At 40.9% G+C, this 21,680-nt stretch overlaps 1 protein-coding gene and 1 long non-coding RNA gene across 2 annotated transcripts in view; one reads left to right on the top strand and one right to left on the bottom strand.

Moving 5' to 3' along the window:
* Nucleotides 1-21,680, top strand: part of JAG1 (jagged canonical Notch ligand 1) — a 35,555-nt gene that overhangs the window by 6,476 nt on the left and 7,399 nt on the right. Inside the window, exons 3-15 of the mRNA XM_052695751.1 lie at nt 5,573-5,624; nt 10,816-11,070; nt 12,053-12,113; nt 15,972-16,102; nt 16,404-16,523; nt 16,950-17,063; nt 17,559-17,672; nt 18,464-18,577; nt 18,974-19,020; nt 19,555-19,728; nt 20,258-20,408; nt 20,817-20,981; nt 21,506-21,619. Coding sequence (XP_052551711.1) covers nt 5,573-5,624; nt 10,816-11,070; nt 12,053-12,113; nt 15,972-16,102; nt 16,404-16,523; nt 16,950-17,063; nt 17,559-17,672; nt 18,464-18,577; nt 18,974-19,020; nt 19,555-19,728; nt 20,258-20,408; nt 20,817-20,981; nt 21,506-21,619 — 1,612 coding nt within the window. The remainder of the gene's footprint in view (nt 1-5,572; nt 5,625-10,815; nt 11,071-12,052; nt 12,114-15,971; nt 16,103-16,403; nt 16,524-16,949; nt 17,064-17,558; nt 17,673-18,463; nt 18,578-18,973; nt 19,021-19,554; nt 19,729-20,257; nt 20,409-20,816; nt 20,982-21,505; nt 21,620-21,680) is intronic.
* LOC128091819 (uncharacterized) lies at nt 12,109-15,976 on the bottom strand. The gene is made up of 3 exons (XR_008211627.1): nt 14,716-15,976; nt 13,675-13,816; nt 12,109-12,762 (listed from the first exon to the last, which is right to left on the bottom strand). It is a non-coding gene; the product is annotated as an uncharacterized LOC128091819 (long non-coding RNA).

Here is a 21,680-nt window from a genome sequence, read left to right as displayed (position 1 = left end):
TAGATAAAACTAAAGACAGGACCGTCTTTGAAAAATCAGACTAAACTAAGCATTTCTGCTGATGGACAGAAGTTTTATATGTTACCTAATTCAGTTCTAATAATAATTGTAAATGTGAGCCATATGCATCTTAAATGGGGAAAGATGTGAAAATTAGAAGTTGTTACAATCTTTTCTTGTTTCTCGGGAGCTCATGACTCTGTGGTCACTCTTCTACAGCATAAATTATACTCATTATTGTTGTAGTATTCAGAAGAAGCTGTAAAATGTGGATAGAAGTGGTTAAAGTGGTTTGTAAGTAGTCAAACATCCCGAGTCCTTTACCAGTTCAACCCAGTTCTTATGCACTTAGGTAAATAAGTAGAAAGGCTTCTTGTTCAGGCTTGCTCTATGTGAACCTGACTGTTTTGCTTGGCTGGCTACTAGGTATTCTCTCTATTAACCTTGCCACCCTTTTGTAACTGGTGCATTTAATTATCAGTGGGATGCTTTAAACAGGTAGGGGGACTGATAAGAGCAGGTAATCTGCTTGCTGGGGGAGGTCAAAAGCAACTGTTGACATCTTGGCCTACCTACTAGCCTTTAACAAGTGGAGCTCTGTGAGAAAATCTCCCTGTAACCAGGTAAGGTGCTGATTAAAGTGCTGTTGTCGTGTGATGCACCTCAGCAGCTGCAGTCACCTAAAATCATGAGTTTAAAAAGAAAGATTTTATGTATAACATCATACAATATAAATATATGTGTTTTAAGAAGAGCAGTGGGAGGGATGGATCTGAAGTCACCCCCCTCTAACTCAGTACATTGTTTCATTAATGCATGCTAGTTTTATGATTGGAATACATTGTAGCCTGGCCACCCAGACAGTGACATTGACTGCTAATATTAACCGAGAACAATAGCGTGGCCATACTGACTGCAGGGAGGATTACAGAACATAATGGGGCCTATCCAAAAATAATGCTAATACAGGACAAGCAACAGGAAGCAGCAGTAGACTCAGCATTGCTCGGCTCCCAGACAAACCATGGACTTACTTCACACAATGGCAACTTCAGCACATTATGTATTCACAGGACACTCATTATTCCAGCAAGTTTGACAGATCAGAGATCAGGATGATTTACTGGATGCTTAAGCGCATGCATAGTTTGGATAGTGGTAATTTGCGTCCATCATTTGGCAGGAAGGAGAAGCTGTGTCACAGAAACGGTCTTCAGTTACTGACTTGGCTTATGCCAAGCTGGAATGGTGGGTGAAAGTCATTCCTGTAAGTTGCCGATGAATTAAATTTGTTTTTGTATATTCTTTGAATGGCACTGAAGTGTTTACGAGCACTGACAGCAATGGAGGAACTGCTCAAAACAAACAGCAAAAGAACACTGTGCTTGCATTTTCACCCTGGCATATTCTGATGAAACCTGCCTGTTTGAGGTTCAGTCTAGCACTTGGTCAGGGACTCTGAAGCAGAAGATCACTACAGCTTGCTTTGCCTGCATGTACAGGGTTAAGAGAGTAACAATTTATGGGTTGTTACCTTAGTCTTCTGTAGGCTGACCCATAGAATTGCTTCCTCACTGTGTTCAAGAAAGAATCAAGAGAATTGTTTCCTGTTTTTCCTCCAAATACGTAATTTCTCTGGATGAGGAACCAGTTGCCTTCAGCTCCCATGGAGGAGCACTCTGTTGTCAGGGTTCACTGGCTGACCGTGGCATGACGTGGTGACGCATCTGCACGGCGGCGTCACTGTGACTTGCCATGCGGCAGCAGGAGCATGCAAGTGAGAGTCCTGCTGACTTTTAGGGGAAGTGGTTTTCTGACTAGCCTCAATTGTGCTCGGAGTTGCCCTCCTTTCCTGGCTTTTGGGCACTCTGAACTACTACTCTGTTTCTCCATTCTTTGTCTCATCCCCTTCTAGCTGAAGGGCAGAGAGACTGCAGCAGCACCCTCAGTGTGCTGTGCCCCTGTGATAGTGTGCCCAGCTCCTAGCCTTCTTCCTAGTGGTGCAGGCACGGTCTGAGGACTGTTCTCAGATGAGTCTTCACAGCTGTGCCTGGATAGGAGTGCACGAGGAGAACATGGCTGAGCTTAACCTGCTCTCCTTGTTTGGCAGAGGGGAGGAGCAGGCACAACGTTAAGAATGCGAACTTCCCACTGCATTTGTCTAGTCACGGTTTCACATGCTCAGCAAAGCTCTTGCTTGGTTTAACCACAAGGCTAGAAGGGAAAGAAGTTTGACAAGTTGCAGCCTCTTTCAGAAGGAGGCTGTCCTTTTGCTAATAAGCCTGATGTTTCAGTCTTCCTCTGTAACTCTGAATTGCAGAATGTCTTTAGAAGCCAAAGTAAAAAACCACCTCTCTTGGGTGAATACCTGGATGAAGAGAAGAAGAAATAGTAGAGAAGAGAGCTTTGAACACCTGTTGTTTAGCTGGAGCTGCTATTATTTCATTTAAATAGCTAGAAAATATGCTGCATTGCTCTTTCAGGCCTTTAAAAGGGACTTTCTTTGGATTTCAGCGTCTTCAGAGCTTTCAGTGAGTTGCATTGTCAGTGGACTGAGGCTAACTCGTGATAGCTTGTCACTGAGGGAAGCAACCCTTGCACATGGGTGCTTGCTTTATTTTATTTGGTGTGCGACCTCAACCATTTCCATCCTCTCATAGCTTAAAACTCATAGGACTTCAGCTTCAATTTGACCATGCTGCCTTTCAGCCCTCTGGGTGGATCTGACTGGATGTTGTGCACGCTGTGCAGGCTGGCTGTTCCTTTCAAACTGCCTTTCCTCTCAAGTCAGAATCCCTGCCTTCTGGTCAGGCTCAGTCTTACAGTGGCTAATTGGGTGTGACTCCAGAAAGTTCACTGCTGCCTCTTTGCTTAGGACATTGCTTTGATGGAATAAGGTGCACGACGTGGAATTCTTGTGTCTGGATATATATATTTATTCAAAGATGGGCAGAGGTCAGCTGTGGGCATGGGAAAACTTAAACCTCCTCACTGTAAGTAGTCATTCCTGAGATATCTTAATTGTTGATCTATAGAGTGGGGATGATATGCGCTTTTAAAATATAACAATGGTTCAGTCTTTGCACAGAACTCTTTTTTGGGCAGTGGTGGAGAGGCATTGGCTGGAGTTATGTGATGGCTGTGTTGCTGAGGGGCGCTTACTGCTGTTGTGGGGATGTGGGTGTCTCTGCTTTCTGCACTGAACACAAAGTCTTGTCCTTTCCCTGCCCCATGCTGAGTGGGACTGAGCCTAGAGATTAAACTGCCATTCTTGATACCTTCCCTTTTCAGGATGGGGATTCCTTATTTAAAATATGTCAGATGAGGTGAAAGGGGGCACATAGAAACAAGGGAGTTGCTAGGGTACGTCTTTTCTCCCTGCATTTTATTTCTACCCAGTTAAGCAGAAGCTCTTTACTCTGTAAACAAACTCCTGTAGAAAGTGGTCATGCAGGTATCTAGCAACATTAGTACTTAAAGCCAGGATTCAGCCTTTCCTTTCCTTAAGGGCTAGGTGTGTTGGTAAACAGTGCTGAGAACCAACCCGTAACTGTTGCTATGAGTTTAGACAAAATATCTTCCAAAACAATTATGCAAGGCCGAAAGGAAAACATCCTTAACTTCATTGGAAATAGTGTTAGTTGTCATAATTCATTCTCCATATCGTAACACTTTTTTTCAAGCTTGCAGAAACACGTTGTGCTTCTCAGTGTTTGCAATTAAACCAGTGAGAAAGCATCCGTGATAGTGCAATGTGCACCTCTGAAATGGCTCAGCAGCACTATTTGAGTTTTGTTTGATTGATTTTTACCTTTGGCTTGTGAAAGAACTTCTTCAGTATGCTTTCAACGGTGTTAAATGATCACATCGCGCTTTGTTTTGTTGCAGAAGTTTCTTCCAAGTTGAGGCACTTGTTCTAGACTAATAGCAAATGTGTCACTTTCATGAAATATTAACCAAAAATGGTGTGGCCAATGCAGCCTCCCTGTAAAAGTCAGGATGCATGTCTCAGCTCGCCCAGCTTTGCTTACTTTTTGAAGCATTTTCCCACAGTTATCAGTGAACAAAATGGAATCCTAGTCTGCTTTGAATATGAAACATATTTAGGCTATATTCCAAGCTGGTGTCCATCACAAACTAGGTTTTCATTCAGAGGCTGCATGCTGTGTCCAGTCGTGAGAAAACAGTCTGCCTCAGCCTCCTTTTTGTTCCTTTTTTGTTTTGTTTTGTTTTCCTCTCCTCTCAAGGAATTTGAGGTCTGCCTTAAAGCAGCACCTTCTAGCAGCTTATTCTCAACTTTATTTTGGTTTCTGGTACAGAAAAGGTGTTAAGGGCTGCAGGCCACTACTGAGTGCCTATACAATTAAGAAGAAATAAACCTTACAGTATACAGCTTCTATGGCAAAGCATCAAAGCTCTTCACGGAGAGAGTTTATATTTGTTCTGTTATTGTTCTCACCAGAAAGATGTTACGTTTATTACTTCATTTGTAGTTCTTAATGTACTTATCAAATCAGAGTGTGTTGGGATTTTTTATTTGGCTTTTTTTTTTTCATTTTGAAGGCTTTTTTGAATCCTTCTTTAAGTTTGGCTGTGCCTGGCTGTATGGCAATTTTGAAAGATACAACTGAGTTAATAATATCCCGGAGTAGGGAGGGGGAAGGGAATACATCTTAATGGCTCTTGTTCTCAAGTTAGGATTGAAGATAAGGTGGCTCAGATGAAATAGCTGGCATCAGTCCAACCCATGGAGTCGCTCTTGATTAGTTTATGCTGATGATTATTATTACTGGAGTGCTAGGGAGCTCATTGGCAGGTTAGTCTGTCTGTAAATGTGACACGGGGTGGATAGTGCGTCTTCCCTTTCCCTGCTCTCCCAAATAGCTCGATTTTAGCCTTTGTTTTACAATGCATCTCTCTTAGCCCACCCCCTTCCCACATCCATCAGTTCTTCCCTCGGTTACCTGATACTTGTGGGAGCTGCGATGGCCCTCGTGCAGACAAAGCTTTCAAAGGGGGTGCTGAAAAGCAAAGTCCCTAGAGATTGTGCTGTCAAGGCAGAGCACAGTAATCTTAGCAACACTTCTTGCTTTCAGGATGATTGGGGGCAGGGAAATCAAGTCTACTTTTCTCAAAGTAAAACTCTTTTGAAGCAGTTCTTGAGAGTGGTGGTTCTTTTTTGTTGGTGGTTTTTTGGGTTTTTTTTTTGTTTTTTTTTTTTTTGGTTGCTGCTATGCTAGTTCAGTGTCTTCTCTCTTCAACGTGCAGTATGCAATTCCACACGTGCTCAGCTGTGGCTACAGCATAGTGTCAAAGGCTGGACTTCCTGGTTAAGTACATAAGATGCATTAATGATGACAAAGATGAGCTATCCGAGGTGAAAGGTCTCGTAAGTCAGACTGGATAAGGTAGCTTATGGGGTTTCAAGAAGATCACATTTGTCTCAAGTATAACCTATTACCTATTTCTGTTTTCTCGGGCACAGCAGGTATTTTTTGAATTTGAATTGTATTATTGTTTTTCCTTCAGGTTCCATGCAGCTTTGAAATTAACTCTGGTTTCTCTTTTGCAGAGATCCTACACGCTGCTTGTTGAGGCATGGGATTACAATGATAACTCTACTAGTAAGTATTTGTTCCTCTGCTTTAATTTGTTTGGACTCCTTGATTTCCTGTCTATTGAAAGGTATTTGGCAGTCTACCCAGCTTACTATGAACAGTGAGGAGTGTGATAAGCTCTCCCACAATCAATTCACAGCAACTGCTCCGGGCTCTGCAATAGCCTGTCTCCTTATTTCCTGTAGAGAGTGAGTAGCTTGCTCACTTAGGCACTAGCAGTTTCATGCCTAAAAATAGATGCTGTTAATTCTCACCTCGTCCTCAGGGAGAATAAAGGCCCAGGAGTTTCTCTTGTTTTGTTTTGTGTTGTTTGCTTTTTTTAAAGAATGATATTTAGAAGCATAAGCATTGCTGACCAGGGACCTCCCTATAAACTGCGTGCTTCTCAAAATTGAACACACTACATTTAACAAAAAAAAAAAAAAAAGCCAGGTGATCCATTTAATGACTGTAGAAGAGGAGGAGAGGCAAATGATTATCAGTTCTTCCTTGGGGGTTGGATGTCTACAGACATGTATTCAGGAACTATAAAAATGTTTACCAGGTAACACCTGGTAGAGGTGGCTGGAAATCAAGGGTGGGAATCTTTCCCTTGGAATGTCTTCTGGCTGGATGAAGTTTTCTGCTGAGCTTTTACCATTGGCTAGAAGCTATGTAGTCTCCTGGCTTTATGAGCTGTTCTGTATGCTGCATACTGTTACCGAAGCAGGTATGCAAAACTAGCTCTTTTTTTTTAATGTAAGGTTTTAATAGTGTGTGGTAAAAGCCACAGGAGAAACTATGAACTTGTAAACTTTTGACATGACAAGCCTTTTTCTTCAACAAGGAAACATCAGCACTGTGGCCCATCTTCCATAAATCTTACAGCAGCTTTTAGACCCCTTTGGACTGAAGTGGTCTTCACAGAAGAAAGGCTTTATAGAAATGTGCCCAGTGCTGTGGTTTTCTGTTCACGTTTTAATTGGTGAAGAATAGACAGTTTGGGAATGGCTTTTTGAGTCCAAGAACCTTTCTACGCAGATCTACTTAGTGGTGTCTGTGATTTGCTTTACAACCTGCCACGTTCAACACTTTAGCAGTTCCTGTGATCTCAAGTTCTACTCCTGCACAGTCATGGAGATGTCTGGGAAACCTCTTGGCTCTTGGTTAAATGTGTTTTATGGAGAGGTAGAAAATAGATTGCTTCAGCAGCAGAGTTGTATTAAAAATGGAAGATGCCTGAATTCAAAATGAAGGTCTTGTTTACAGTAGGATCTGAAGATTTTTTTCAGACTGGGTCTCTGCCACTTTTACTATTATTAGAGCTCATCTTTTTTCATGAAACAACTGCATTTCCAAAGCTACACAAGGAACCCTTTCTTTGCTTTCATGTTCTGGAAGGACAAATGTCTTCAGACAAAATTGCCTCATTTCTCAGCAGTACATTTGTCCAAGTGCAGACAAGTTCTTATGTATGTTCCTGATTTGCATTTCTGCACTAGCCTTGTTGTTGTACATCCATCTGTAGGTCACTTCAGTCACAGTACTGCACAAAGCCTTTTCTTTGTAAACTGACTTTACTTACAGTCAGCTTTCCCATAGCTAAAGAATGTTGTGAAGATCTAGCTAAGGAAATAATTAGAACTAAGCAATTGTCATCATATAAAGTGATGAGCCTTTTTATTTTTAAACCCAAGATTTTCTTTCACACTAATTACTACTGAATTGGTAGCTCTCAAAAAAGTGAGTTTAGTAGGCTTTGTGTGTTTTGCAATAGTTTGAGCATCTTCTGATCAATGTAGTCATTAGGAGATCCTAGAATGGATGCTTCCTTCCCCTCTCTACATTCCACTCCTCCTACGTTCCCTCCATCACATACTCTCTCTTGTCTCACTTCCAAGAGTGTCTTGCAGTTAAATTCTGGCCCTGTTGAAGTTGATGAGAATCATGCTTTGCTGGAGCCAAGATTCAATGTAAATAGTTTCCTTACTCTTGTTCTTCTCTAGATTCCATCTTGATACTGTCGCTTCAAACACAAAGCTAATGGGGCTGCCACTGCATCTCAAGCTGTGTCAAAGAGCTATTGTAAATTACTGGTATCAGTTGCATGTGAATTCCAGTTGGGCATGAGAGATTTCAGCACAATGTAAACCAAGCCATAGCTGGAAACTGTCTGAAATGAAACTTTAAAAAATAACTATGCTGTCCTTGGCCACCCAAACTGCTTAGAGTGGATTTCTTTGGTTGTTTAGTTCGGTTTTGCTTCCTGATGCTTGATAGCTGTAATTTCCAGAAACTAGACCACTGAAAGGCAAAGACAGGCAGTAAAAATAGCTAATTTCGCTAGAAAGTTGGATAGAGTTGCTCACTGAATAAACAGACAGATTAATAGCTTTAAAGTTTAGCCACAGAAAGCAAAGGGAAACAACTCTGTGACAGCAAAGTGCTGAGAGGAAGCTAAAGATGTACAGAAAGCCACTCTCTTCCGCTTCGTCAATTTCTAATTGAATTATGTTTCCTCTAATCTTTCTATCAAAGCATGGGATTTTTAGTCTGATGATGTCAAGGGAATTATGAAGATCCCTTTCTTTCAAGCCCGATTGAATTCTTGTTTTAGTAGCCAATCTGCTACTTTGGGGTTGCACACTTTAAAACTTAAAAACACTGTCAGTGCAGGCTAAGAATGGAAGAGTTGTTGCAATGCCTTCCCTGAAGTCTGGGTCAGCACGCTTGTGTAAGTGCATACTGACAGGTGGGAATAAGGAAGGGTGGAGAAATCCTTACACAAGAAGGAACATGCCAATACTTCATTGTGAAAACTGTGGGTGATGGCTAATGGAAAGGGATCTTAAGTTTGTCAGACTGAATTTCATTGTGTGGTAGTAGCTTTATAACGTGTATCAAATCAAAGGCATTTTAGCTGTGATTCAAAGTGAAATTGCAGCTGGCTTTCATCTGTGTCCTTAACGAAATGAAGTCCAGTGGACTAAAAAGGGTGTTTCCATTTGAGCTCTTATCCACAGGCTGAACTCAGAGGAATTGGTGTCACAGATGTACAACAAGGACTAATGAGCTGACAGATAGGGGAAGAATGATAGAGCAGAGGCAAGATCTCTTTTCCAAGGTGATTGTTTTTCTGGTGCCAAGGACTGAAATAGTTGTCTGTGTGACGTTCCTCACAGAGAACAGGAAAAGTCTGGAGAAACAAGTGGGAGGGTGTGCAGCACTAAGTTAAGCACCATTCCCTTCTGCTACTCAGAGGAGAAGAGGAATAGAGTTGTTTTACTCGCAAGAAACAGGATGTCTTTATGCACACACTCAGTATTTGGGGAAATGTATTCCCTTTCCAGCTATGCTGTAGATCAGGGTGTAATCTTGGCAAGTGCAGCAAAGCCATCTCCAGCACGCATGAGTAGAACTGTAATCGCTTGACTAGCCCCATTCAAGGCAAATAGATATGCATCTGCTTAAGTACCTCTTAGAATTAGTAATCTTGTTGATGAGATCTAAGAGCCTTACACCTGCACAGTACAGGGCATGATATTGCTCTGGATATACCAGTATGGAAAGTCCTTAGGTATCTAAATTAATAAAAGCCTGCATGCTTTTGAAAGTCTTCTGCAAAGATGTGAGATCGGGGACTTAGTGCCAATGAATAATAAAAAAAAGGATTTAATTGGAAAATATAAAACGAGAAATACCAGAAGATGCATTAGAAGTTGTTGCCCTTAATTTCACACTGTAAACAGTGAATGCTGGAAACTTGAGCCAAGAAGACTCATAAAAAGTGGTAAGTGCTTACTTACGTATATAGACACTGTTCTGTGGTTGGGGAGCAAGCGCTTTGATTCTCAAAACTATAGACAAGTAGGCAGGATCTAGCGATGGAGTGACAGTAGGTATCAGTCCTGCAAAGCCTGTCTGGATGTTCTTTTTGAAAGCTAAAAATCAAAAGACTTTAGCAATACATTTAGAAGTGTTTTACGTTAAATACTGCCCGTGTGTTATGTCAAGTGTTGTAGCAGCTTCATTAGTCTTCAGCTCTTCCATAAAATCTCCAGGGTTTCTTTTGTGTTTGTCAGAAGAACTAACTGAATGTGAATCCACTTCAGTTCTTCACACTTGAACGTGCTAGTACTTCCCATGCCGCTTTGTAACATCTTTGGCAAACTGCCCTTCCACCTAAACTTTTCCTGTGGCTGGATTATGGTCTCATATACAGAACAATGTAGCCTGGTACTTATTTTTGTTTTTTTACTATGTCTGTAAGGATATTTTGGCTGTTTTATGATAAACTTCAATTCGGCAGTCAAGTGCTTGCTAGCAGCGTGTCGTAAGACAGTGTCAGATCATTTAAGTCACAAGACCTGAACTACAAAGTGAAATACCACAGACGTATACAATGTTCCAAGCTAATGTGAAATATTATTATTTCAAGCCATAATTTAGACAGTTGTAGGGCTCAGAAAGCCAGAAGACCTTTGCTGGAACTAAATGTCAAGTACAAAGTCTAAACTTTGAAATGCTCTATTGAGAGAAGGGGATTGTGTAGCAAATATATCCCATAATTTGAGTTCTCTTTTTGGAGTCCTTGCCGTCTTGAATTTTTGGTGTCAGCTAATATCTGAAGGGGAGAACTTTCATGGCATTTTTCAGCCAAAACTCGTGGATGCTGACCAAAGTCCAAAGTTGCTAGTTTTCAATATCGTGTTTACACCAGAATCCCAGAAGGCAGCAAAGATTTGGTAGCACTTATGTTCAGTTTGTGGACATTGCTTTATTAGGATTTTGTAATATGACTTTTTTGTAAACATTCCGGTTAAAAATGAAATCAATACCAATAATGGAGGAGCAGGGCGAGCCGCGTTACGTACCGGCCTGTTGGAGCTTGGAGAAAGAGGAGCTGAATCTTCTTTAATCGCTAACATTCTATGCTATGATTCTTATGGGATGTCTGGATGCTGAGAAAGGGATAAGCGATGGGCAGTAAGCTATCAGTTCCTTCTGACTTTCAGCTTTATTTGGCTTTATAGGCTGTATATGCATTTCAGTTACTGGTCTGTAGCTCCAGGGCAGCCTTATCTTACTCTCTAAAATGGAAAGTTAATAAAACCAGCTGGCTATCTTGGAGAGTCTTGTCTGCTAAGCTAGAGATATGTAATGGGAGGCAATGATACATAAACAAAGGTTTAACTCCGGTGTCTCTTTTAACATCTAGATCCTGATCGCATAATTGAGAAGGCATCCCACTCTGGCATGATCAATCCAAGCCGCCAGTGGCAGACACTGAAACATAACACAGGAGCTGCCCACTTTGAGTATCAAATCCGTGTGACTTGTGCAGAACATTACTATGGCTTTGGATGCAACAAATTTTGTCGACCGAGAGATGACTTCTTCACTCACCATACCTGTGACCAGAATGGCAACAAAACCTGCTTGGAAGGCTGGATGGGACCAGAGTGCAACAAAGGTTTGTGACAAGTGCCTGAACCATGGATTATCAGTAGGCTCAGATAGGACTTGAGTTCTTTGTATCCAAGTTGCAATTTAGTGATCAGTTTGTGTTGACAATAGGGCTGAGGACTGATGGGATACGAGTAACTCGTTGCACTGGGGCAGGACAAGACTAGTTTCTGCCTTGTTTTTAAAATCTTGGAGAGATCTTGCTAGTACTGGGTGCTTAGCAGATGTATTCTTTCTCTGAGCATCCACATCTTTGCCCTTGGGAAGAAAACCCAGCCCACTGACTTCAATGGGAGTTCTGTTGCTGACTTCAATGGCAGGATTTCCCCTTTGGTGCAGAACTTCAAGACAAGCAGGAAGGAGAGACTTGTTTCAGAGCTGACCTGGCAAGTGTGAAGCTTTGGTCTTTGAAAAGTCCCCAGGTGTTTGTTCTACCTGAGCTGATGTTCAGCATGTTTATTAGGGAATGGCAACTTCCTAAGTAATTTCAGAAAGAGAAAGCAGGACTGTGAATAGGAACAGTCTATCAGCATGTCTTGCTGACTGAGTTTAACTGCAATTTGAATAGACGCTCATCTTAATATCCTGTCTGTTCAGAGATAGGTCTCAAGTGTAAAGAGAAGTTAAAAAGTTGCTTTGAATTAGATGTAAAGATAGGCAGAGTGCGCCAGTTCACCACAGAGGAAAATAAACTTGTAGACTCGGTGACTTGCAGCTCAAAGGTGAAATGGTTTCTTTTGTATAGAAACAACTCTTTGAACAGTGCTAGGTATGATTTCTCTGTAAATCTAGCTGACAGTTTTTATATCACAAGGAGCCACCTACTTTATTTATTTTTTCATTTTCTAATAGACTTGATATGAGGGACGTGTCAAAACCTTGGATTTAGTGGGATTACAGTGGTGGTTAGAGATTAAAACCTTCCCACCAGTGTGAAGATGCAAAAAGCAGGCTGCATGCTGATGTTCTTTTGTTCTGTTTTTTAACAGCTATTTGTCGTCAGGGATGTAGCCCCAAGCATGGCTCTTGCACAATTCCAGGAGAGTGCAGGTAAATGCTCCCCTCTCTCTCTCTCTCCTTGTCCCCACCAAGCAATTACATGAGTGATGCTGAACACAGTAGGATTGTGGAGGGAGGGTATTTTCGGAGCCATATTTTTGAGCAAGGCATATTATTCATGCAGACTTGCCCAGAACAAGGGGGGGAGCAGGCTTTTAATGCACTGATAATTTGAAGCTTTTGGTTTGTGAAATGGTGGCATTTTGAGGGCTGGGGGAGAAGTGGAATAAATCAAGTGAATACTGCCTAATGAGCACTGACTAATTGCTTCTGCTAAATAGTGCAAATGCCTTATGGGTTGGGTTTTTGTTTAGTTTTTATTTTTGGTTGTTTTTTTTTTTTTCCCCTCCAATATCCTGATTAATAGGCTGTTTCAACTACTAGCTTGAAGTACAGTGTGGCTTTTCTCTCTTTTCTCTTTCACTCACATTTTTCCCCCTTTCTCCCTCCCACCCCTGCTTTCTTCCATCAGAGGCAAAAGTCAAGCATTCTTTAGAATAGGATTAGTTAAATCTTTCTGTTCTTTTACCATTGTGAGCCAGGCTCAGAGTGCTGAGAGGTTAATAGCTGGGATGAAATCTTGTCAGTAGGCTCTGATGAATGTAGAATTCTGCTGCTGCGCTTTGAAGTCCATTCTGTCCTGGCAAGGACACAATGAGAAGCAGAGTTTATCCATAAACCAACAACTAAATATTTGGAGTGCTTCAAAATATACAGCATATATTTATGACACAGGGAGGTTTTCTCAATTACTAATACAGGGTTAACAAATATTAAAACGTCCTCATTCTTTATGAGCAGACTGGTTGTTTTCACATAACCCTTTCTCATGCCTGTGTCTAAGGAATAGGGAGCTCAGCACTTCTTAGGCTACAAAGGAGCAATATTGATTCTGTGTAGGAAGGGTTAAAAGTGAAGCTTGGCTATTCGTGAGTAAAACACCGAAATCTGGAGGAACAGAAGTCTTTTTTTCTGCTTAACAAACATACTGCTGCATTCTCCATTGCTGGAAATGTTTGCGTGAAGTGAGCTGCTTTTCTTTCTAGATAAGCTGTAGTTCAAACAGGAATTAAATCTGAGGTGTCTGACAGTCTGTGTTATATAAAAGGTCAGCCTAAATAATCACAGAGCACTGTCTCTGTAATCTGTGTTTTAAAACAAAACAATTTCATCAAGGAACTTTCTGCAAGTAAGGTAGGAAGTAACTTCTCGTCTTCTGCGAGCAGCGTGACAAAGTGAAAGTCAAGCCATGGCATGGGCTTATGCTGGGTTATGCTAGGAGATTTAAACGTCGAGCAGTGCTGATATGGGCTGGTAAACCTCCAAAGCACCACATGGATATATTGCAATTTAAAAAAAAAAAAAAAAGCCAAGCAAGTGATAGGAAGTACTGGGGGTCCAGATGGTGAGAGGAGCGTGTCAGTCAAGGCCACCAGTGATTTTGTGCTTCTGTCATCAGAATAAACATGCCTTGTAGGGTTGCTGTCTCCTAGTTAGAACAACAGGCTTTGTTTCCAGATTTTTTTTTCCTTTCTCTTTCTAAGTCTCTTACCTCCCACTCACTGCCCAGACATGCACTAGTGCTCTTATTTACTTAAGGTGCAACTTTCCCACACTTGATTTGCATAGTCTTGAAACAATGCTGTCCTTCTGGTGCTTTCAGATAACTTCTGCTTGCCAAGTCAGACCAATATCTTTAAAGTGAACACAGAAACAAGATTTTATTTTCTTTTAAGTTTTGATGAGTCATATGGCCTGTATGTTACAAATGCAACAGTTTAAAAATAACATCCTAGCAGAAACTGCTCTGGGTTCTGGTACAACAGACAACTTGCAAACATTCTTAAAATATCCTTTTCTCACTTGGTGCAAGTTACTTTCTTCAACGCAGGTCTGCCAACAAACCCAAATTTACTCATGGATCATTATATAGAGAAAGTTAACTTTGTATTTCTCATAAGAAACTGTTGCATACATATTATTAAACAGGAATTATTACCACAGTCTTGTTCTGGAATTGATACCTAACTTTTTTTTTTTTACGCCCATAGAGTTTGTCCCATTTTGTTTGTTATACTTTGAAGTTGATCTGACTGAAGAAAGGCCTATCTCTGGCTCCACAGCTTATGCTCTTTGTGTGTGTTTTCTTTTTTTTAATTACTTCTGTTTAAATTTGCTTCAAAGAAAATGAATTTAAACAAAACAAAACAACTTCTAATTTGTCAGGAAGGAGTAAAATTCTAGGTTTGCGTGCTTGTTTTTGCAGATGAGGTCCATTAGTTTTGCCACCATGCAAGCTCATAGGCAATTTGCTTTCAGTGCAATACAAATTAAAAGGGAATGTTTCTAATTTTTTTTTTTTTAATCATTCCATATTATTACAATCTTCCCTATGGAAGAATTTTCCAGGAGCTACTTGAAAGAGGTCGTTTTGCTTGGTCTGACTTTCTTTCATGTTCTCTGCACACAAAGAAACATAAGTTGGACTAGCTATTTTCTTATACACAAACTATTAAGACTTTCCCACTGACCCTGAATAGGCTGCAATTGAAATAGCTATTAAAAAAAGTTTAATTAGGATGTCGTTTGTCACCTGAGATTTTGAGAAGTCAGACTTGCCACTGGCTGTGTGTGATTACCCATTGGATAGATTCCTCTAGCTTTTTCCCATGAGAAGAAATTGCCTGTAAAAGAACGGGGGGAGGGGGGTATTATAAATAGAAAGATTAGCTGACTTCTGTACAGAAGGGGTTTATTTTCATAATTTAGTGACAGCTTAGCGCATAATTGCTGCTGATCAATTACTCTTAGGACCTCTTAATGAAATGTAGTACTTCGACCAACCTTTGCTTTTAACTTCTAACTTGTTTTCCTTGCTTCTACCTATTGATCAGCTTTAATTTGAAGAATTCTTGGTCTGCCTTGCTAGTGAGAGCTAAATAAAAGCCTAAATGAACTTTCTTATAAGAGGGCTTTTCTTTAAAAGAGCATCTTCCTTTTAAGAACAGAATCCAATTGATAGTAGCAATACTTAATAATAAATTCTTCTCAAAATATGAAAATCCAAGTTTCCTAAAATTGGACATGTTTTATTATTAACCTGGAAAGGGGATAGAGTAGATCAAGCTCTGAAATGCATTGGCAACAAATCATCTTTGAACACATTCAGAATCCTGCTGTGTGCTGTTTTCTTTAATCTCTTACTGTGGCCCAATCTGTATTTTCTGTGTATGAGTTATAGTGCAGAATAAGGTTAGGTTCCAATGCAGGAGAGAATTCCTAGCGCCGTACTGCTGCCTTGCCAACGCTCAGAGTCGGTGTTTATGGTTCAGTTCATCATCCTGCAAACTCAGCATGGCTGCAATGCCTGGAACCTTGTATTTATGAGGATCTCTGGATAGCTGTTGTTTCTACTGACTCCCTCCTCCCCTTCCAATTTATAATGCACCCTGTCAAAGCCCAGAGATTGATTTGTAGTGCACACCCACCCTCTCTGCCACATTTGTATGAGGCTCCAAAAGAGTATTATTGTGCTGAATGGCCTCATGCTGATTCTCTCTGAACAGTTATTCTTTTGTCAGGAGGCCAGCTACAGAGACCTTGGCAAAACTACTAAAATGTTTGTTTACAAGAAACCATCAAACAAATGTTGAATAGCTTCTCCTTTCCCCTTCTCCTACTGCACCTCCCCAGTCTTTCTTGAAGCTTTGGAGTTCTGCAGTCCTATCTGTATAATTCTAAAGGGCCGGGGGGAGAGGGAGGGCTATTCATTTATTGATTCCCTTTTGTTTCTTTGTTCTGATGTATGTTTATATATATTTTATTTTATTTTTTTTCTATTAATCAAAGGTGTCAGTATGGATGGCAAGGCCAGTACTGTGATAAGTGCATTCCACACCCAGGATGTGTCCATGGCACTTGCATTGAACCATGGCAATGCCTCTGTGAAACCAACTGGGGTGGTCAGCTCTGTGACAAAGGTATGCTAATCTTGCAGATAGCCAAGGGTAACACTTGAATTTTAACACTGGCAGACTTGCTCGCTTGGTCGTGCACGTGCTCTGCCCACAGTAAGCCTCCTGAAACGTGGGACTTTTTGTCCTCTATCATCTTAGCTGTGCGTTCTCTGCTGTTATGGCACTGTTAGTGTATGTGCTTTGCTTTGTCAAGTCCTACTGCTATGTAGGTGCATTCTATGAAGTCTCCAGAGCAAAGCACAGACATGGTGATATTTCTGTTTTTTCAAACCACAGCTTTTCAACTCTCGTCACCTTTTTGCAGATCTGAACTACTGTGGAACCCACCCACCCTGTTTGAATGGTGGTACCTGCAGCAACACTGGCCCTGATAAATACCAGTGTTCCTGCCCTGAGGGCTACTCTGGACAGAACTGTGAAATTGGTAAGTGTGTGATGCAGCCCTTGAACTGCCACTGGTAGTTAATTATTTTGCTGTTTGGGGATTTTATGAGGTTGGGGAAGTCACTTTCTAATATTAGTCTAATGTCAGGGCTGGCTATAAAGATGAGACTTGCATGTTCACGCTTCATCAGCTTGTATCTCTGAAAATCAGCCTTCTGCTCACCAGAGAGATCACTACAAGTTGCCTAGTTTGGCTCTGACTCAAACAGGTGCAAGTCGAGGTGTTGATAAGCATCGTGGAAGATGACTTTCTAGTAGGTAGTAGCTTTGATTCACAGTTGGCTCAGCAGGACCATACATCAAGTGCTGGTGGATGTCCAGAGTAGAAGCATGTAGCGGGAGCAGGGGATGGCTTCTTGTGATGCTGCTGTAGTCTGTATCATAATGTACTCCTGTCCTGGTGCAGCGGAGCACGCGTGCCTCTCTGATCCGTGCCACAATGGAGGAAGCTGCCTAGAAACGTCTACAGGATTTGAATGTGTGTGTGCACCTGGCTGGGCTGGACCGACTTGCACTGATAGTAAGTCCCTTCAAAATTGTATTAACATGTGCTAGCTTGCTCTTCTACATTTGTCTTCCTAATACCTGGTGGACATGCAAGACAGCCTACTTAATGTTTCCCAGCTTTAGCATTGGTCTTTATCAGCTATTTAATGTTGTGGTGCTGAGGTTTTTGTTAAACGCAAGGGGAAAAAATGGTCAACAGTTTCTAGAGTGAAGTAGAATACACAGTATTTTGGTAGCATGCTGTCAAGTTAAAATACTGGTTTGTATACAAATCTGATTTCCACTTGTGTGTGGTTAGCGGTGTAAATTTCTTTCCCTGTGCTGTGAATGCCCCTTTCTTACTATTATTTTTAAAACTTTTTTTTAAGGAGGCTTTTTCCCAAAAGCCCTCTTGTCTCTCTGTTCCTCAGGGCAAATCCTAGTGACAACAACCGTTCATCAAATTTATCATTTACTGACATTACCTGTTTGGTAACAGAGCTAAGCTTCTTCTTAATCTGTATTACAGATATTGATGATTGTTCTCCAAATCCATGTGGTCATGGAGGAACTTGCCAAGATCTAGTTGATGGATTTAAGTGTATTTGCCCACCTCAGTGGACTGGCAAAACATGCCAGCTAGGTAAGAACTCCCTTTTTCTTATCCTTACGTTGCTCCAGGTGTTGGGAGTGGCAGGGAAATGCAGGAAGGATCATAGTCCAGCAGGCAAGGGCAGTTATGCCCTTTACTTCAGGCATGTTTACAGCACTGAAGCCTGTGGACATATTCTAGCACATTCAGAAAACTAGGTTGCAGTGCTGGCAGGACTGGGGCCCAGGACGCGTTCAAAGTGTAGAGTAACTGCTCCTGATGCATGCTAGCAGCCGAAGGAAATCATTGACTAAGCTAAACAGACTATAGCTAAACTATAAATGAAGTGGAGAGGGTGTATCCCAATCCCACCCCCACACGTATTTCTTCCTTCAGCCTGTGAGAAAGTTGCTGTATCTCTTCAGCCATGTCAACTCCTCCAGGCCAAGAAGTTCACAGCTGGGTTCCAAAATGTGGATGATCTCATGAAGTGAGCTGTCTGCATTCTTTACACAACACACCAACTCCAGTGACCAGGCTGCAGCACTCCTTTGAAATTCTGGACTGAGATAGGGGGGAGGGGAAGTTGCTTTTAATGAGTGGCTAGGTAATTATCAAATAATTAGCATAGCCTGTACGTTCTAATTACAGAGAAATTGAAATAGGCTTAAAAGACTGATGTTTGATCGACTTTTGTTCATTCAAGTCACACTAACCCACACTGTATAAGTTCCTTAGATCTGAATGAACTGTTGATTATTGCTGTGAAAACAGAGCTAGACTTTTTTTCCCCTCTTCCTACTCTACAAGCCCTGCATTTGGCCATTCACATTGTTTTTCAGATGCGAATGAATGTGAGGGCAAACCCTGTGTCAATGCCAACTCCTGCAGGAACCTGATTGGCAGCTACTATTGTGACTGCATTACTGGCTGGTCTGGCCACAACTGTGATATAAGTGAGTGTCTCTATCCTTGGGTTTCTTAAATTGTCTGTGTAAATGTATATATTCCGCTGAATTCTGAGCTCTGATTTAAACATCAGGCTGAGTCCCAGCAGCTGATGTTTTTAAAAAGGGAGTAGTTGGTGTGGAATGAAAATACACAATTTTATCAAACTCATTAGTCCATAACCTAGCTATATTCTGATAAAAATGAGTTAAACAATGATGTGAAGTTTTCCTGCTTCTACTAGAAGTATTGCAAGAGGTTCCCACCCATTATAATAACCTTATCTTAAGGAAGGTGTGCAGGAAACTTGACAGAAGGTTTATCTACTGCAGTTTTAAAGAAATTGAACTCTGTTTCTACAGTAAATAGATTTTTTGCTTGCTAACATACTAATTTTATTACAGATATTAATGATTGTCGTGGGCAATGTCAGAATGGAGGATCCTGCCGGGTAAGCCATTCTGGTTTTACTTTACTGTTTCCCAGAGACTTGCAACAGTAACTGAAACATTTGAGTCTAAACACAAGTTGTGTAGAAAATAGCAATTAACTGGCATAAATTGTTGTTTCTTTGAGTTGGGAGGAAGGATTGTCCTGTTATAGCATGTAGGGGTATATGTGTAGAACAATGAGGGCAGAAAAACGACTGCGTAAAAGGACTCTTTCACAACCAGTGAATGAGATGCTTGTGCAAACTATCTATTGTAAACATAGGTATTCCGTTGTAAAATGTGGATCAATGTGTTCTACTCAAAACTACAAACACAAGCCTTTACTGGCTGTGTGTATAGATGGTTTGTTTTAATTCTTTTCCCTTCTTCTTCCCCTCCCTTCCAATTATTACTACCTAGTTTTAATTTGAGCTAGTATCTTATGTTGGTAATAGACAGCATAGAGGATATATATTTCTTTTATTCTTCTTTAATAAAAATATTTAAAGATAGAGGAAAGAAACATAACTTTAAATTTTCTTGTTTCTTCCCAGGACTTGGTTAATGGTTATCGGTGCATCTGTTCACCTGGCTATGCAGGAGATCACTGTGAGAAAGACATCAATGAATGTGCAAGTAACCCTTGCATGAATGGGGGTCACTGCCAGGATGAAATCAATGGATTCCAATGTCTGTGTCCTGCTGGTTTCTCAGGAAACCTCTGTCAGGTAAGAAGCATGGGTGAAAAGCAGGCCCTCAGCCGGTGGTGTTTCTACCAGCACTTTGGATCTGTACACTGAATACCTTGCATCCAGTGAACCATAATATAAGTTGTACTTGATATCATTGTCAGTCTGCCAAGAAAGTGACTGATTAGTATATATCTTGTGGGGGAGGGGAGAAGAGCAGGGAAGGAGAAAGCAACAAAAAGCCCTCGTGGGCTGCTGCAGATTCTTTCTTGTTAAACAGATCGCAAGTGTTTGCATGTCAGGTTCTGTTGCATGCTAACTATTAACTTTCAGTGGCTGTTCAATATCATGTGTGCTGTCGGTTGAAATAGCTGCAAGTCTAACTAAACTCTGTATGTTATGAACAAGTCATTGAGGCAGTAGATAAAAAGGTCAGATTCTCCAGTGTCTGCCTGTCATACTGAAGGAAAACTATGATAAAACTTCAGTCTCACTCAGTCTTTCCCTTCCCTCAATGGTCCCCTCCCCCCCCTTTGCTTCCTCTTTCCTTTCTCTACACTGCTTGCAGCTGGATATAGACTACTGTGAGCCAAATCCTTGCCAGAATGGTGCCCAGTGCTTCAATCTTGCTATGGACTATTTCTGTAACTGCCCTGAAGATTACGAAGGCAAGAACTGCTCCCACCTGAAAGACCACTGCCGCACAACTCCTTGTGAAGGTGAGCAAAAATGACTGAAAACTGTTTCTTCCTGTCCCCTACCAAAGCCAAAGTAATGTAGCTGCAAAAGTATAAGCAGAGTCATTTTTATAAATAGCCTCTATTTCAATGAGAAGATGAGTAATATTTATAAATAGTAGCTGTTTAAAAGATAGCAAAATATAAATATGTTTTAAATAAGCCACTTTGGCTTAATATATTACAGACTGGAAAGTGGGTCTGGCAATCTTCAGATAAGATGCTGTGATGATTTTTATGCGTAAATAATAGGTATAGGGCTTTTATTTTAAAGCTGTAAGCTTACGTATGTCTTTTAAACTTCCCTCTCTGGAAATAAAAATGTTGCGATTAGCTGAAGAGATCAGATGGAATGGGCAGCCCTCACTCAATTCTTCTGTTTTTCTGCAGTAATCGACAGCTGTACAGTAGCAGTGGCTTCTAACAGCACACCAGAAGGAGTTCGTTATATTTCTTCAAATGTCTGTGGTCCTCATGGAAAATGCAAGAGCCAAGCAGGTGGAAAATTCACCTGTGAATGCAACAAAGGATTCACTGGCACCTACTGTCACGAGAGTAAGAACTGAAAAGTTGTTTTACTGTTCCTTCTGTTTTTGGTTAACTGTTCCATCCTTTCCTCCCAGATAGCTTGAAGGCTTCTTTTTTCTAACCCAGTGAACCTTGGAACTGCGTTAAGTTTTCATATCCTGGTTGGGTGAGGCAGATTGGAATTCGTTAGGCCTTGGGGAAAGTTCACAGTAATGAACCTTCTGGCCTTGAATTGTATATTTTTAAGAAACTTATATATACAAGGTCTTAGGTATTTAATAGTGGGGTTTAACATGGATCTTAAAGGCTTCTGATTTCTTATTTTTATTTTTTAATTCTGAATTGCTGAGCAGTGGGTTCATTCTGTTTTCTCTGCACTGCTTTTGAGCTATTTCTCATCTTGCTTATAACCCTTCTTCTCATAAGGAGCTTAGAAATGGAAGTAGCACCAAACAGCCTTCAGATAATTTCCAGTGGCTATACTTCTAGTTTGATTTGACTCTTTATTTTTTCTCCTTTGCCTTCTCTCTCCCTCTTCCAAACTATTGTAGATATCAATGACTGTGAGAGCAACCCCTGTAAAAATGGTGGCACTTGTATTGACGGTGTAAACTCCTACAAATGTATTTGTAGCGATGGATGGGAAGGAACATATTGTGAAACAAGTAAGTTAACTGTTCTTCAGCATGCAGTAAGATCTCTTGGAGGCATGACTTGTACTGTCTT

Source organism: Tympanuchus pallidicinctus, unplaced genomic scaffold, assembly GCF_026119805.1.
Source record: "Tympanuchus pallidicinctus isolate F22 unplaced genomic scaffold, pur_lepc_1.0 scaffold1, whole genome shotgun sequence".
In the NCBI taxonomy this organism is placed as follows: domain Eukaryota; kingdom Metazoa; phylum Chordata; class Aves; order Galliformes; family Phasianidae; genus Tympanuchus; species Tympanuchus pallidicinctus.
The sequence above is the reverse complement of the archived record's forward strand: the minus strand, read 5'-3'. Positions and strand labels throughout refer to the sequence as shown.